At 40.3% G+C, this 18,672-nt stretch overlaps 1 protein-coding gene across 4 annotated transcripts in view; it reads left to right on the top strand.

Moving 5' to 3' along the window:
* LOC114653207 (E3 ubiquitin-protein ligase RNF31-like) overlaps positions 1-18,672 on the top strand; it is a 77,198-nt gene that overhangs the window by 13,855 nt on the left and 44,671 nt on the right. For 2 of the 4 annotated variants that reach the window (XM_028803393.2, XM_051929254.1), the window contains exons 2-4: positions 1,083-1,164; positions 4,159-4,224; positions 13,543-13,706. In XM_028803393.2, the coding sequence (XP_028659226.1) occupies positions 1,083-1,164; positions 4,159-4,224; positions 13,543-13,706 (312 nt within the window). Of the gene's footprint in view, positions 1-1,082; positions 1,165-4,158; positions 4,225-13,542; positions 13,707-18,672 lie in introns of those variants that run through there. The other 2 variants (XM_051929255.1, XM_051929256.1) reach the window with 2 other exon arrangements.

Genomic DNA, 18,672 nt, shown 5'->3' with positions numbered 1-18,672 from the left:
GACTTGTTTTAAATGATGGCTCACTGCCTGGTCTCGTGTGACGTTGTAAAAGCAATACCTGTCTTTTATTTCTGGCCCCGGGCGTGGTTGAATTCTTTCTTGCAGGATGTATAACGCTGCTCGCGTTCGGTTGGGGTAGCTGCTGTCGCGCTGTCCTTCGATCTTTTTAAAGCCTGTACAGCCGCTGTCCTTTTTGCTATAGCCCTGGGACAATCTCTTGGCACCAAGTCTCATGTTTACGGTCCCCGTGAGACGCTCTGTAGCAAGTCTCCTTGGTCTTGCGGGTCTTTAAAATGTCTTTCGAGATTATCACGTATCGTAGCCTTGCATTTGCTTTCCATTCCAGGATTTGTTTTTGGTTTTGACTGTTTTAATAAAAGCACCTTTGCACTTTTTGCACCATCCCCTTGCGTAATTGATGTGCCTCACTGTCCAGCTCATCGGTGACATTACCAATGGTGTCAGGTTCAGAGCTCCCAGAAGCAAGACGGGAGCATGGAGCGGAACCCGTGTGTGTGCCATGTGTTAGTGTGAATTTTACACGAGGTATATGAGGCCCCAGGTCTGTTAGATGAGACATGCTACATGTGTACTGGATTCTGTCCCCCCCCACCCGCTTCTCAAACCCTGCCTTCATGCCATAATCCCAACAATTACAACAATAATAAATACATCCCTTGACATCGTCACTGTAGTCTACTTGAAGAAATCACTTCTGTAACTGCAATGACAAAGTCATTCTATTGTTACTGCAACTCTCATAGGGAAAATCAGATTGAATTTGAGGTCGAACCTTACTGAGTAAGGGCACTGAAGATTTAGTAAGGGTCTGTTGAATTTATTACTTGCATCAGATATCTTCTGGTTTTCTTGCATCCGTTATGAAAGAAAGATTATTGGAAGTGCTGGAATAGCCAAATCATTTCATTCAAATGGCATGCTCTTTTCATTGCCTTAACTGTGGAGTTTGTTAAAGCCTTTTATTATTTTTCTTCCACAATACAAGATAGTTTTGTTAGGGGGTATACTGAATATATTAATGAAGCAAAAATAATCTCCCTTCACTGCTTTTCTCTTTACAGTGTAACTACTTGTATCCAGATGAAGTCTATATTGATGTTAGAAGTGTGAAATCTGTATACACAGACCTTCATCTTTATTTAGGTACAGTATTTATTCAGATTAATTATTTCCTTTAATGAATTTAATTTTTCTTCCCTAAATTCAAAAGCATGGATTTTGTAATATTGCACGGCCAGATGTGATTCTCGAGCGAGAACACACATCTTGGGACAAATCGCAAATATTTGGGTGCTGAGCAGTGGTGAAATCTGTGGCTGGAAAGGCTCTTCCCACAGCCACCCCCAATTTTTGCCAGCAAATAGTGTTTAGACAAGCATTGTTCTCAACATACAATGTGTGTGTGTGTGTGTGTTTATGTATGTATATATAAAGAAGAGGATAGAAACTGATGTCTGGTAAGTGTTAACGTCAGTCAGTCATTTCCCAACCCGCTATATCCTAACACAGTGTCACGGGGGTCTACTGGAGCCAATCCCAGCCAGCACAGCGTGCAAAGCAGGAAACAAACCCTGGGCAGGGTGCCAGCCCACCGCAGGGCACACACACCCACCACGGACAATTTAGGATCGCCAATGCACCTAACCTGCATGTGTTTGAACTGTGGGAGGAAACCCACACAGACACGGGGAGAACATGCAAACTCCACGCATGGAGGACCCGGGAAGCGAACCCAGGTCTCCTTACTGCGAGGCAGCAGCGCTACCCACTGTGCCACCGTGCCGCCCAGTGTTAAGTAGCAGTTAATTTATTCAGAGATTTTGGCATTTATTCATTTAAGTGAGGCTGGGTATGTGTGGTTTGGAAATACAGGGGACAATAAAAAACGGTTATTAAAGGAAGGCCTATTCATGGCTTGATTTGCCAAAATTTTAATTATGTGGAAGTTTTTATTTTTAATGTAATTTGAAGACCGCTTGTTGTGTATATGGGCTATCACCACCATTGCCCCCAACACACACACCCACACCCATGCCAATTTATGAGTGGCAAGCTGAGAGGAAGAAAGTACTAGGAGAATTGTTGACAGTAGGGGCTGAATTTGGAAGATTTTTGTTTTGTTTTGTTGATGTGGGGACCCAGATAATTGTACATGTGATTTTAGTCTAAGCATGGATAGATCCTACACTTTATTTTTGAATACAGTAATCCCTCCTCCATCGCGGGGGTTGCGTTCCGGAGCCACCCGCGAAATAAGAAAATCCGCGAAGTAGAAACCATATGTTTATATAGTTATTTTTATATTGTCATGCTTGGGTCACAGATTTGCGCAGAAACACAGGAGGTTGTAGAGAGACAGGAACGTTATTCAAACACTGCAAACAAACATTTTTTTCAAAAGTTTAAACTGTGCTCCATGACAAGACAGAGATGACAGTTCCGTCTCAAAATTAAAAGAATGCAAACATATCTTCCTCTTCAAAGTAGTGCGTGTCAGGAGCACAGGCTGTCACAGAGATAGAGAGAAAAGCAAACAAATCAATAGGGCTGCTTTTAAGTATGCGAAGTACCGCGGCACAAAGCTGTTGAAGGCGGCAGCTCACACCCCCTCCGTCAGGAGCAGACAAAGAGAGAGAGACAGAGTTTGTTTTTCAATCAAAAATCAATACGTGCCCTTCGAGCTTTTAAGTATGCGAAGCACCGGGCAGCATGTCGTTTCAGGAAGCAGCTGCACAAAAGATAGCAACGTGAAGATAATCTTTCAGCATTTTTAGACGAGCGTCCGTATCGTCTAGGTGTGCGAACAGCCCCCCTGCTCACACCCACTACGTCAGGATCAGAGAAAGTCAGTGCAAGAGAGACAGAGAAAAGTAAGCTGGGTAGCTTCTCAGCCATCTGCCAATAGCGTCCCTTGTATGAAATCAACTGGGCAAACCAACTGAGGAAGCATGTACCAGAAATTAAAAGACCCATTGTCCGCAGAAACCCGCGAAGCAGCAAAAAATCCGCGATACATATTTAAATATGCTTACATATAAAATCCGCGATGTGAGTGAAGCCGTGAAAGGCAAAGCGCGATATAGCGAGGGATTACTGTATAACTGGATTGCTATTGAAAGAGAAAAAAGGCATTTATTAAATGCATTTATTGAAAATTGTGGTCTTATGAACCCTTATGTGCATTTATTGAATGGACCTGGAGACGGGAGCTGAACCACCATGTTTGACAACTGCTGCCTGTGTGCTTTTCTGCTTTTGACAAACTCCTTCTGGATAAGATCTTCTGTTTGTACCTGCCAGTTCAGCAATAAAAATTTTTTTTTCCCTTGTAAACCTGTTCCCTTTCCTTATCGTGTCGCGTAATCAATCGGCACGAGTATATACACTTAGGGAGTGGGATGACAGTATCGAACCCAACTTGTTGGAAGGAAACATCTAAAATAGGCATTGATGAAAGTGGAGCCCTAGGAAGTCTATAAGTGGAGACCACCTGACAGTCAGGGTAAGACTTTCAGAACTGCTCAACATATCTGGCCATTATTTAAAAAGTATTTTGATGAGATATTGTATCAAATTAATTAGCTAAGCAAGCTGGAAGGAGTGAACATTCTCATTTGTCAGACTTCTTATGTAAAAGCCTACTCAGTCATGGGGAGAACATGTAAACTCTGCAAAGATGATGGCCAGACTTAGCCAGGCTTTCAATTCATAACCCTAATTAATATACAGCCATTTTACCCATTCTTTTTATTATTATATTTTTGTATGAAAGGTCAAATTTGATTTGAAAATATATTGGAATATATGTGTGTAGAGATGTTTGCAATCTTAAACAGTATATCAAGTAGGGTGTGCGAATCTGTACTTAATGGAACAGATGAAGGTTAGATATTTTTATTGCCCTTACACCACACGTTCAATGAGGGGTTTGTCGTTGCACTCTGTATAGAACCTCCAAGGTCTTCTCATTCTCTCACTTGTCAGGTTCAATTGGTATCTCAAAATCACCTTAATGTAAGTATTAATTTGAGGATTTATCCTGCAGGGGGTGGTTATGTTAGGTACAGTTTATTGTAGCACTAAAATTTAGTAGGAACTCCGGCTGTAATCAGATGTGTGTCTTTTTGTGTTGTACAGCTAACATTAAAGGCGACATAAAGAAACTGCTGAATATGAGTGGCACCATTGCAGTACAGTATAAAGGTAAGCAGGTTCACTTTTTGTGTGACAATGAAATAATTGTAGGTTGTTTGCAGGTAAGTTGTTTTTTTATTATTATTATTATTGCCAGTAACGGCGCACTACACGATGACGTGCAGTGAATACACATGACTTGAGCATTCATGGTTTTCATTCTTTCTCTGTACGTTTAGCATTCATTTGCTCAGAGGTTGATGCACTTGCTGCTTCCTGAGCAGCACCTCTTTTCTCCACCCTATTGGCCCGCTTCTTTTCATTGTCAGTATCTTTTCGCGTTAAAACTGATTAAGTCAGTGTTTATGTTGCAATTACTTAGTACGTTTTCCTTAATTTTTCACTTAAGCTGGCACTTAAGTCTTCAATGTGCCTCAAGAATGATTTAAGATATAAAGAGGTAGGGGAAGTGATGGTGAAGGTGGGAGGGAATGAGAACGCCGCCTGTACACATCCACACGGCTGCCCTGCTGCCCACTGCCGAGAGTTGATTCTATAATAAAATAAAAATAAAAAGAGGAATAACCTTGGAGGTCAATCATCACCCCGAAAGTCGACAGTAGACATCACATAGTATATGTGTACCAAATTTTAGGTCAATAGTTCAAACGGTTTGCGAGCTACAGGTGATTTAAAATCCTGGACAGACAAACGGACAGCCACGGTAGCGTATTATAGAAGAAAATAAAGACTTAACTGAAAACAGAAATTAAAATACATCTTCTGTAGAATTTTGACTGTATTATTAATGTAAATTGAAATTGAGAAGTGATATGGGAGAAATCTGAGTCATACTAGACTGCTGCTTTTTGATACTTTTGAATTCACCACATGGATGAATAATGCAACAGATTTCATAATTACCAAAAATATAATTTTGTACTGGACTGTGATTAACAGAAATAACAAATGACAGTATGGTTATAATCCATTTAAACATTTCCTAGTACTCTTCTATAAAACCACCTGAAAAAGCAAAATTCTAATTTAATTATACTACTTAAATAAACATAGTGTGTTAGATAGATACTTTATTAATCCCAAGGGGAAATTCACATACTCCAGCAGCAGCATATTGATAAAGACAACATTAAAAAAGAGTGATAACAATGCAGGTATAACAGACAATAACTTTGTATAATGTTAACTTTTACCCCCCTGGGTGGAATTGAAGAGTCACATAGTGTGGGGGAGCTTAGTATTATTATAAGAGACTAGCTAAAGAAAGGCCTTATGGACAGGAGGAATGCTTACTACATTTGAAATTGCTCTTCTTGTACCTGCTGCTGGCCTGTCTCATGTGACTGTCATGAAAACTGGATAGACTGCTCGGCACATGCAAGTGACGTTTCAAGTTTAGCTAGAGGTAATCCTTTCTTCTTTCCTTTGATGTGTGCAGTGCTCCTGGAAGTGCCACTTGACGTGTAATATTCTTTTATTGTGTTCAGGGGTCACACTCTAAACCGTATATTGCAATTTTTTTTTATTATTTGTGATGATGAATAGTGGTGGGTGACCTTTGGTTATGTTGTTATGGCAGGGGAATAGGCTGTTTTTGTAAATGCAGTGTCATTTCCTGATGCCAGTGTGTTTCTGTTTTCTAAAAGATTAAACCTTTTACTAAAGGCACACCCTACTTTCTATTAGTTTGTGTAAAATTAAAATATTTGTTTGATGCAAAAGTTTTAACACCTTACATTACAAATTACATATTTTGTTGACTTTTGAAGTAAAATATAGTAAATACAGGTTCGACTGCAGAGCAAACCAAAGCAACATTTTTATGTACTGTAACTGTTAACGTACAAATAACAATTTATTTGATGAATTAAGAAAAACTAAAAAAATGTGACATTTGCAAAAGGGTGGGCAACCTACTAGGTCACTTCCTAGAAACATACCTTTTGGTGAAAATCACAGCTTGCCAATGTTTTTCATAGCCAGCTGTGAGTCTTTGAATTCTTGTTTTGGAATTTTTCCCCCATTTTTCATCGTAGTTCGATTCCAGCTGTGAGACTTTCTTGGCCTGTCTTGCATGCACAGAACAGTTTAAGGTCTACCCACAGATTTTCAAAGATGCTCAAGACTGTAAGGGCCATATATATAAAAGCCAAATACCACTGACTCGCTCATCACGAAATCTCCCGAGCCATGAGGACTTAGGACTTGAAATTTGCAAAGTAGGTTACCCTTGGCCCATAGGTGCTCACTAAGAAACAGTTTTAAAAATGTAGTTTTCCAAGCGTGAAATTTCTTATAGTTTTTTAGACCTGTTTGTATGTCTTTCCGCTTTTCACGAGAGAACTACTTAACGGATTTAGATTCTATTTAGTTTTTTTTCTGTTATTTGCTTGAACATTCCGTTGATTTTGTGACTTTCTCATCGCGCTAAGTATCATAGTGTGCTTGTGGTACCTATTTATTGGCATGAGTGAGACTCATCGGGCTGTGGTGGGTGGGGAGGGGGAGGGGGGGGTGGGGGTGTGCAGGGTCCTCCTCACTCACGCATTTGCCTCGGGGCGTAACCTTTACTCCGCTTAGTTAACGAATGAGAGAACTACTTAACGGATTTATATCTTTTTTTTTTTCTTTACTTTGCTTGAACATTCTGGTTGATTTTGCAACTTCTCTCATAGTTCGCTTGCTAATCCGAAAGGCTGTGGGCCAAGGGGAAGGGGTAGCATAGAGCTGAGCCGGGCCCTCCTCACTGTCCTGTTTCACTACTCCGAGGGCGAAGCTGCAGGGGATGGCTAGTATATATATATATATATATATATATATATATAAAACATATATATGTATATATATATATATATATATATATATATATATATATATATATATATATATATATATATATAGTGAAAGATTGAGGTCTCCGTGACCCCTTGAACCCTCTGAGCAGACGTCAGACACCATATAAAAGTCCAAATATTCCTTTTATTTAGACAAATATGTGCACCAAGCACCCTATACTCTACAACACTCATATATAACAAATCAATAATCAATACACTAACCACCACTCCCAGACACGTCGCCACCCTACCTCCCAGCTCAGCTCGGCGTACTGGGCTTTCCCATAGTCCTTTATACTCCCTGACCCGGAAGTGGTTCCTGGCACAACCCACAAGTCCTTATTCCTCCCGGGTCAGGGTAAACAGTCCTTTTCTTCAACCCGGAAGTACACCGTTTTCTCCTGTCCTGGGATTATGACGTACTTCCGGGTTATAGGGCATATAAGAGTCCACGGGCTTCCCTACAGCGACTCCTGGTGGTCCCCAAGGCATCCAGCAGGGCTGTGCATAAAAACTACATAGTCCATGAGTCCCTGCTGGAACTCGGGGCACATCCACGCTGCAGGGAAAGCTCCACCTGGCGGCCTGGGGGTATTGGCCGGAATGAAAAGCCGGCCACATATCACAATATATATACAGTATTTACATATATATAAAGTTGTGTACTAGCTGAAATATCCGGCGTTGCCTGGGAGGAAAATTTTTTTTTTTTTTTAATTATTTGAGAAAAATATAATTAAAAAAAACACAACTTTAAAAATAAATTAACAAACAATATATATATATATATATATATATATATATATATACAGTGGAACCTCGGTTTACGAACGTCTCGGTATACGTACAACTCGGTTTACGACCAAAAAGTTCGCCAAACTTTTGCCTCGGTTCACGACCAAACACTCGGTTTACAAACAAGCCAGGTTCCCTTTCGGTTTGTTGATGTTCATTCTCTCCCTGTGCATTTCCTGTGCAGCGAGCGAGAGAGAGCACGCGCACGCACACACACACACACACACACACACAGAGAGAGGCAGCGCAAGAGACAGAGGGCTGTACACACACACACACAGGAACACGCGCGAGAGAGGCGTGTGCGCACACACACAGGAGCACTCTAGACAGACACACTGTGAGCTGCAAAGCTGATCGCACCCCCAGAGAATACAGACGCCCCTGGGAAAACCCCTAAGAAACATGGACAGACTACCTTCACATTCCTCCTTTCCCTTCTTGCCGGCTCTGTCGCCTAATATGCCTCTCGTGCGGTGCTCCGCCTTCTTAAAAAGCCTGCACGGGCTTCTTTCAGTTTGTTAAATTGGTTGCTTGCTTCTCCTTCTTTCTCTCTCAGACAATCTGTGCTCCTGGCGGAGCTGTCATCTCTGACTTGTCATGGAGCACGTTTAAACTGTTGAAAAGAGACAAATGTTTGTTTGCAGTGCTTTGAATAAAGTTCCTTTTTTCTACAACCTCCTGTGTCTCTGTGCAAATCTGTGACCCAAGCGTGACAATACACACAGGCGCTCCAGGCTCGCAAAAGAGAGACGCACGCACACACAGGCGGGGGAGAGAGAGAGGAGCGTGCTAGAGAGACACACACAGGTGCTCCAGGCTGGCAAAAGAGAGACGCACGCACACACACACACACACACACAGGCTGGGGGGGGGGGGTAGGAGAGAGACGCGCGCACACACAGGAGTGCTCCAGGCTCGCAAAAGAGAGACGCACGCACACACACACAGAGCGATTGAGGGACTCATAAGTTAGAGAAGGCTTGTTTTTGTTTTCAGTTATGTTTCCGGTGATCGGTTCGTAGCCTGCATTGTTGCAGTGTTACTTTTCTTGGTGGTTTATTAAATTACGGATTTTTCAAATGTTCCTTTTTTCCCCTGTGCTTAAAACTCATTAAAAAAAGTGTTTTTAGCGAGAGCGGTTCCTAGCACTATAGCGCGAACTATTGCAGTGTTAGTTTTCTCTGTTGTTAAAGGTTTTCTCAGTGTTATTCAATGTTTTTATATTTAGTTTACCATTACGCTGTGCATTCTATGGTATAATTAACTATATTTGTGCTTAAAAACTGAAAAAATGTATATATTTACATACAGTTTCTACGGTCTGGAACGGATTAATTGTATTTACATACAATCCTATGGAAGAAATTGCTTCGGTTCACGACCAACTCGGTTTACGACCAGAGTTGTGGAACGAATTATGGTCGTAAACCGAGGTTCCACTGTATATATATATATATATATATAAAACGCCTTGGGATTCTCCCGGAAGAGCTAGAAGAAGTGGCCGGGGAGAGGGAAGTCTGGGCATCTCTGCTCAAGCTGCTGCCCCCGCGACCCGACCTCGGATAAGCGGGAGACAATGGATGGATGGATGGTTATATATATATATATATATTAAATAAATAAGTAAATCAAATGTCTGTTTGTCTGTCTCTCCACTTTTCCTGAGAGAACTACTTAACGGATTTAGATTGTTTTCTTTTTTCTATACTTTGCATGAACATTCCAGTTGATATTACAACTTTTCTCATTACGCTATGTATCGTAGTTCACTTGCGGTACTGATTTATTTGCACGAATCGGAGACAGAAACAGCGGGCTGAGGGGAGGGGGGACGGGGCCCTCCTCACTTACACATCAGCCTCAGGGCATATCTTACATCAGCTTAGCTAGCAAATGAGAGAACTACTTAACGGATTTAGATTTGGTTTTTTTTCCTAGAATTTGCTTGAACATTTCAGTTGATTTTGCTCATCGTTTTAAGAGTCATAGTTCGCTTGCAGGAGCGATATATTCACGCTACTCTGAGACAGAGGCTGTAGGCCGAGGAGAAGGGGAAGCGTGATGTCAAAGTAGGAAGTCAGTCTACCTCTGTGTTTTATTATATTTTATATATATTTGTATCACTACTTAAAGTGCTTTACATAGTGAGTGTAGAGCCACTTCAATCACTTAGTTTAATTTTCAGATCCTCGGTCATCATTTGCTTAAAAGAGGCTATACAATTTTTGAGAGTCAAAGAATTAATCAGCCTCTGAAATTGTAATCCGCTGACAATTCCTAATGGTAATTCTTAACTAAAATGATAATGTTAACTAAATTTAACATCTGTCAAGCTAAACCACACCCAATAAATGACCTAAAAGAGTGCCCAAACTTTTGCAAATATCTTTCATGTGACTGTCACATTTTTGGCATCATGCTGAAATACTAAAAATCTTTACAGGAATCGACTTGGAGGGTATGGAGGCCTGGGGTTGAACCATTGTTTGGGCCCCACCTACCTGTTTTGAGGGAAATGCAGAAAAACTAGTATCTGCTGACAAAGCTGTTAAATAGGCACAGCATAAGAACAGCAAGCAAAGTGAGAGTATGCAATTTATGTGGACAGCCCCAAAAAACAGAGAAAAAAATCTGACATTATGATAGATGGGCGCAAAAAGGTACTATATAATAGACATGAATGGTACTATATAGTATACTAATTAGTGTAGAATAAAATTTGATTATATATAGTTATTATAGCTCTCTCTCAGTCAACAGTGACATGGCTGCTAATTTCTCTGCACACCATTTCAATTTGGCTCACCACCTCACCCTCCATACTTCCCAAAAAAATGCCTCCCACCCTTTTTATTCCACCTGCTTCTGGTTCGACCCCATATTTCCTCCTAGTGCCTGTCTTTTTCATGTTGCTCTGATTTACATAACAGGCAGCCCTACGTGGTGCTCTCTGCCTCCCTCATCATATCAAGTGTCCCACAGTGGCTATGCTGTTTCAGTATTTTCAATATTGATGAAGCAGTCGTCTTTTTAAAAAAAAAAAAAAAAAAATACAAGTTAGATAGTCCTGTTGTAGCTTGATTTGTTTGCGATTTCAGTATTTTACAGCTATTTTATAATTATTTTCATTCATCTTGCAGGTCTCCTGATGTGGTTCCCCCTGTTGAGATCCTCTGGTCTAGTGCACTATTAGTTGTTTTCCCACCTCGGGAACCAATGATTTGCTTTGCGATGTAGGCACTGGCCACTTTAATGTGTCGTTTTCCCACTGTACAACAGGAACTGTAACTTTTATGAAAAATGTGTGACATGTGAAGAAGAGTGATACCATTTGATGTGAGGCATGTTCAGGAGTTCACAGGAGACACAATTGCTTCAACATGGTCTATACTTCACAGGGGGACATAATTGCTCTGACACAGTCTCGACTTCACTGGGGGGCATTATTGCTTTGAAGTGGTGCATGATATGGAGCAACAGGGAGGCGGCTGTAAAGAGTGATGCAGTGCGAAGTGCAGTATGATCTAGAGTTTATAGGGGAGACCACTGTACCTTATTGCTTCAAAGCAATCGTGAGTTCACTGGAGAGATTATTGATTCAATGTGGTGCATTGCGCAGCACAAAGGAGGTGGCTATGAAGTGCAAAGTCAGGCTCTTCATTGTCACAAATAACTCTCTTAACACTAGAATTACCAGAGCCTACGAAAAAACTCGTAGATTCGGCCCACCTTAAATCCATTCACACCTCTCCTCCAGCGTCTTTTGTCATCTAAATGTGTTGATAAAGACAAGCTGCCAGCAGCCGGCTATTCCATCCCCCCACTGACTTAGAATGTGCACAAACTTCTCCCAGCTCATGCCTTGATTGATTATCTGGGAGTGAAGTGGAGTTTTAGAGTGGAAATAATAGATCGTTATTTGGAACACACGCATTTCATGTGTGTTCCGTTTCTACAGTAATCTGTGTAAACACATTGTTAAAACAAACTTTTTCATATTTTAGTAATAAATATTACAAAATATAGGCAAAAACTATAGAATGTGTAAAGCCTGAGTTCCAAAGATCAAATAAACACTTTCACAAAAGGTTCAAGGATGACACAACAGTTTCCGTGGCGTAGCGCGCTAAAATTTGCCTCTCAGAGCGCAGCAGCCTTGCCGTGCCTCACAGACCTGAGTTCGGTTCCCCGTTGGGGATAAAGTGTTATTTTTGTCTTTTTAACCTCAAACGGACATAAAATTTATAAATTGGTATGCACTGTCAGTTAATGAGATTGTTATATTTTCATGTGGGATGCTCCTTTTAAAATATTTTTTTAACAATTGAAACTGCAATTAACATGAACAACTGTCCTTATAACTGTTATTTTTAAGATCCATAACACACAGACAGACAGAGCACTGCGTAATAGAGAGACAGACAGGCAGAGAAGTCACTAGATCTTAATACATAATTCGCCAGTCTTCTCACTCACTCACTCGCTCACGTCCGTCCGAAGCCGAATGCGCAGTCGCCTTCTGCGTACGTCGCCTTCTGTGCATGTCCGAAGCCGAATGCGCAGTCGCGGCAGGCGGCGGATTCACAGCTGCGAAAATTCAAAGAGAAAGGCGACTACGGCCGCGAAAATTCAAAGAGAAAGGCGACTACGGCCGCGAAAATTCAAAGAGAAAGGTGACTTCGACCGACATCCAACCCCAACATCGCGGGAGGCGGCGGATTTACGGCTGCAAAAATTCAAAGAGAAAGGCGACTTTGATTAAAGCTCTAGAGGCCTGAAAGGCGATTTCGACTACAGCTCAAGGCCTAATTACACATTCATTCAATACACCTATAGGCCTATCAGGTTTGTGGTGCTTATACTTATTACTATTCCACTTGTGCCCGTTTCATCTTATGTTGTCAAAATGGGCTCTTTGTCTAGTATATAAATAAACAGGGAAGGCACATGTACTGAAAGAAAAAATAAGATCAACATGTGCATTGTTCCTGCTGCACTGAATAAGCTCACGTACTCTAACATCACCCCTCCCCTCGATCTGACTCTCAGTAACAGCACAAGTACAGACGCAAACCAAGTGAATGTGTGTATTTTATAATATTAACAAAAAGAGCAGCTTACTACTGAAAACGGCAAATATAGGAGTGAGTGGGAATCGAACCGGGGACTCTTGATTACACATTACAGCGTTGAAATAATCACAGACGTTCCTGAGTTTCTAAATAGTCCCTGGTTCCTGGAAAAAGTTGCTGTAGTAATAAAGCACCCATTGTGATGTTTCTTTATCAGCGTTCATTTACATAATGCATGGTAATGAATCTTCAAATGCTGGTACACTTAGCAGGTGTACTTTATATGTTTATAATGGTGAAAGTGGTGTGAACACTCCAATAGGCAAAGTGTCTCCATAGTCCATTTAAATTGATTTAAACAGCTGTCTGATACGGGTTGTAGGAGAGCTTTATATCCCTTGTGGGAATTCAAGAAATCTGAAAAGTGAAGGAAAGAAACGAAAAAATGGTTGAAAATTACATACGAGATTGTCTTTCATAAGACCAGTTAAGGCTAGTACTCTGCTATACCCAGTAGCCTAGTATGTTTCTGGCCTGACAGTAATGAAATATATATATATATATATCTTTAAAGGCTATGGATATACTACCTAAAAACTATACATTCTCTATATTATAAGTATGATTTATGTCTTTTTTTTTTGTGTGTGTTATAGGTGAAACATATAATATACCAATTTGCATTTGGTTGCATAACACTCATCCAAGTCATCCTCCAAAGTGCTTTGTGAAGCCAACATGTAATATGACCATAAATGTAGGAAAGTATGTAGATCGCAATGGGATTGTGAATTTACCTTATCTTGATAACTGGAAACGTGTAAGTAAAAATAAAATAGAATATTTTTTTTTTTAATTTTTAAAATAATTTTTATCTTTAAACATATAATTTGAATGATATTTGAAATACACTTTTACTTTTATAAGTCCTCGGTATGTATTAGCTTCATTTTAACTCACTAAAAAGTGTTTAATTCAGAATGTTTATTTTTATTTATTTTTTTGATATTTTGTTAAACTGTTGCAAACTTTTTCATACTTTTAAAGGTATGATGAGCCATGCCCTGCTTTAAAGCCTTTCTCATTTACAGGAAATTTATTTATGTTTTTGACATTTCTACACATTGCCTTATTGCAATATGAATTTTTTTATTAATTTTACTTGTATATAGTTCTTCTCAAAATCGATCTTTTCAAAAAGCCAAAAAAACAAGTAACTGGACAGATTTACGAACATGCTGGAATTGTATGAGGAAGCAAGAAAAGGATATGACCAGAGTGGAGCTTATGATATTATTTATCTTGACTTTCGGAAAGGATTTGATGAGGTGCCACTTGAGGGGGTGGGCATCAAACTACAAGAAGTGGCAATTTAGGGTGTGGTGTATACGTGGGCACAGAACTGGCTGAGATGCTGGAATTGGTTGACGTTAAGAGTGGCGACCAGCAGGGGTGAGTGCTGGGGCCACTGTTATTTTTAATAGATATCAATGATTTTGATAGGAATAAAAATAACAAGGTGGTTAAGTTTGCAGATGATACCAACTAGGTGGATTGGCAAATAATGGAGAGTCCATTGTGTGATGTCCAAGTCCCTCTGAAATAACTCAGTCTTGGGCAGATTTGTGGCAGATGAAATTTAAGTAAGTAAATGTAAAGTATTACATGTAGGAAGTAAAAATTTTAGGTTTGAATACACAACTTGGGGTAGTTGAAAATTTAAAAGCACAGCTGATGAGATGGATTTAGGAGTCGTAGAGGACTCCACACTCTTACCTGCCAGACAGTGTTGGTATCCATTAAGAAGGCTAACAGAATGTCAGGTTATGTGGCGCCTTGGTGTGTGGAGTACAAGTCACAGGAGGTTCTGCTCAAGTTTTATAACACACTGGTGAGGCCTTATCTGGAGTACTGTGTGCAGTTTGGGTCTCCAGGCTACAAAAAGGACACAGCAGCACAAGAAAAGGTCCAGAGAAGAGCAACAAGGCTGATTCAGGGCTGCAGGGGATGAGTTATGAGGAAAGATTAAAAGAGCTGAGCCTTTACAGCTTAAGCAAAAGAAGATTAAGAGACGACCTGACTGAAGTGTTTAAAATTATAAAGGGAATTAGTACAGTGGATCAAGACTGTGACTTTAAAATGAGTTCAACAAGGACACAGTTGGAAACTTGTTAAGGGTAAATTTCACACAAACATTAGCAAGTTTTTCTTTACACACAGAACCACAGACACAGGGAACAAGTGACCAAGTAGTGTGGTGGACAGTAGGACTTCAGGGACTTTCAAAACTCGACTTGTTGTTTTTTAGAAGAATTAAGTGGATAGGACTGGTGAGCTTTGTTGGGCTGAATGGCCTGTTTTTGTCAAGATGGTTCTGATGTTGTAGATCCTTCTAATTATTTAATTTAAATAGACCATTTCGCTCATGTTCTTCAACTTTGCAATTAAATACCAGTATCGGTATGCATTTTTAGGTTTTCTTTTCAATAGTGGAGTCCTCCTGGATCTTCTTTCATTGAGTCCACTGTCACTCGATAAAAGACAGACAGTGTGGTAAGACAATGTGATGGACCTTGACTTTGGAGTTCAGCTTGGATCTCTTTGGAAGTTGTCCTTGGCTTTTTGTCTACCATTGTCACTGTCCTCCTGCCCATTCTGGGGTCGATTTTCCTCTTGTGTTTGTATACAGGGAGTTTGACTACAGTCCCGTGGACCTTAATCTTCTTAATAATATTTGCAAGTGTTGTCACAGCTGTTTGAATATGGTTTTCTAGCCTTTGCCTTTAATGTGCTTGTCTATTATTCCGATTTTCTTTCTGATCTCCTCCGACGTCTCTCTTGTTTTCTCTGGTCCATCATCAGTGTGGAACACTCAGTGATACCAAACAGTAAAGTGACACTGTTCGCCATTTTAACTAGTCTGAATGGCTGATTTCATTATTGGAAATGTGTGTAATACTAATTCAAGAAAACGGCTAGTTTGAAAAATAACTCAAATCTAGTTAATTATTATCTTTTCTAGGGGTACCAACAAATGTGCCCTGGCCATTTTAGAAGATCTTTATAGAATAAGCAATACTTGAGTTTGCTTTTCTTTACTTGATGACATATCAGATGCATGCAGGTATTCAGGGAATAATGGCTTTCCACTGAATCACTTTTCACAAGGCATACAACACTTTTTCAGTGAACTGTAAGGGGGCTGACAAACTTGTCTGTGTCTGAACCTCTCTGCCTATTAACACACCTGTAAGCTGAATAAGAGACCTACTGTAACTGCAAGTAATGCCATTGGTGCTTATAATGGATAAAGCAGCAAGAGCTCATTAACATCAACAGCTGTTATAAATGATGGTAAACATTCCCTATCATACTCACCATATTGTATCCTGAATAAAAGAAAATGCTGAGACTTGTTTTCTTAGTGTGAACACCCATACTACACACGCCAGTATCTCGGTCTCCTCCTCTCTTCATTCTTTGATCACTACTTGTCTATAACCTTACTGCTGCTTCCTTGCCTGTGTGTATGAAAGGCGCAGTGCCAGTGAATTACTGTATCAAGTTCTGATTCTGATTGTGCATGTCATTGGAGCGCACACGATGAGGTGGACCGATGAAGGGTCCCAAAACCTGTATTATTTACGTCGGTCTATCAAATGCTACTTTGTTATTACACTTGATTTGATTCAGTTGTGTACATTTATAGAATAAACATGCAGTTTAAAAAGGAGTCTTTATAGGCTAAAACTAGTGTTTATATGGTTATTTTTATATTGTCATGCTTGGGTCACAGATTTGCACAGAAACACAGGAGGTTGTAGAGAGACAGGAACTTTATTCAAACACTGCAAACAAACATTTGTCTCTTTTTTCAAAAGTTTAAACTGTGCTCCATGACAAGACAGAGATGACAGTTCCGTCTCAAAATTAAAAGAATGCAAACATATCTTCCTCTTCAAAGGAGTGCGCGTCAGGAGCACAGAAAGTCAGAAAGTGAGAGAAAAGCAAACAAATCAATAGGGCTGTTTGGCTTTTAAGTATGCAAAGCACCGCAGCACAAAGCTGTTGAAGGCGGCAGCTTGCACCCCCTCCGTCAGGAGCAGAGAGAGAGAGAGAGACAGAGACAGAGAAAAACAAACAATCAAAAATCAATACGTGCCCTTCGAGCTTTTAAGTATGCGAAGCACCGTGTAGCATGTCGCTTCACGAAGCAGCTGCACAGAAGGGAGCAACATGAAGATAATCTTTCAGCATTTTTAGACGAGCGTCCGTATCGTCTAGGTGTGCGAACAGCCCCCCCGCTCAATCCCCCTACGTCAGGATCAGAGAATGTCAGCGCAAGAGAGAGAGAGAGAAAAGTAAGTTGGGTAGCTTGTCAGCCATCTGCCAATAGCGTCCCTTGTATGAAATCAACTGGGCAAACCAACTGAGGAAGCATGTACCAGAAATTAAAAGACCCATTGTCCGCAGAAATCTGCGAACCAGCAAAAAATCCACGATATATTTTTAAATATGCTTACATATAAAATCCGCGATAGAGTGAAGCCGCGAAAGGCGAAGCGCGATATAGCGAGGGATCACTGTAGTCTGATTGAGAGTAAAGGTGGGGGTATGGTTTGGGTCGGGTCCTAACCATTTTTTTTAAATTCCCTAAATAGTTTTCAACCTCAAATTGACTAAATGTTTAAACGTTTTTTTTTTTTTTAAATTCCCAACTACCAATCATGTTTCTTCATCTAGCATAGTCCTGAAAATCATCAAATGAAAGGCTTGTTGTAGATGTGGACATCATCTCCAGTCTATAAAGACTTCACTTTCTTTGAGTTTCTCAGAGTTTTACCCCACCATTGATGGAAGTACAGTATCTGGCAGCAACAATTAAGATTTGTTTTGACTGCTCAGTAGACACTGCTGACCCCCTTTTATCTGGGGTGGAAGGTAAATTGGATACACTGCAATACTCTGAACAGGCCTGGCACTACTGTTAGGCCGGATTAGGCATTTGCCTGGAGCGATGATTCATAAGGGCGGTGGGGAAACCATCCACATGGGTTAGCTACTGAACAGTCGGTTGGCACACTAAGCTTGGCCTAGGGTTCAAAATAACCTCGCACCAGCACCGACTTTGAAAACATTCATCTCTTCATGTTAATCACTCCAACTGCAGTGTGTTTGTCAGCTTCCAATGGCGTATTTTCTTTCTGAGCTGGTCAGTTGTGTGGCTTGGGTCATTGTGTAACTTCATGTAGATCCTTTTGCATCATGTGATGAAACGTTTTGGCAGAGATGTCTGGCTATTTTTTACTCCCTTGATAATTGGTCTCTAACAAAGCAGACAATACATGGTCCTCCTAGCGCTTGCTGGACAATAATATCCAAGTGAGTCCGTAATAACTGCTTACTAATATACATTTAATTCTGAGGGTTAATCAAAAGTAAAGGCAATTTCAAAATTACACACAATGCATCATGTTCACAATGGCTTATTGGTATTTGGAATATGTACAGCACAGCACTCTGCCATTAGTTTATTTGAGGTCAAACAAATATTGATTCTCTGCAGCTAGATTGCACCATATAGTAAAGGGGTCTTTAGGCAGAAGGAGTGAAACCTGCTGAAATTCACCAAAGGATGTTATCTCAGTACAGAAGTGAAAACAGCAGGACTCAACAAAAAGTTTATGAATGGGTAGAAAGGTTTAAAGCAGGAAGAACAAGTGTAACGGATGAAGCCTAATCTGGCCATCCATCAACATTGCACACACAAGCCCACATCAACATAA

This window comes from Erpetoichthys calabaricus, chromosome 6, assembly GCF_900747795.2.
Source record: "Erpetoichthys calabaricus chromosome 6, fErpCal1.3, whole genome shotgun sequence".
Lineage (NCBI taxonomy): Eukaryota > Metazoa > Chordata > Cladistia > Polypteriformes > Polypteridae > Erpetoichthys > Erpetoichthys calabaricus.
Note: the sequence above shows the minus strand (reverse complement) of the source record. Positions and strands in the feature narration are given on the sequence as shown.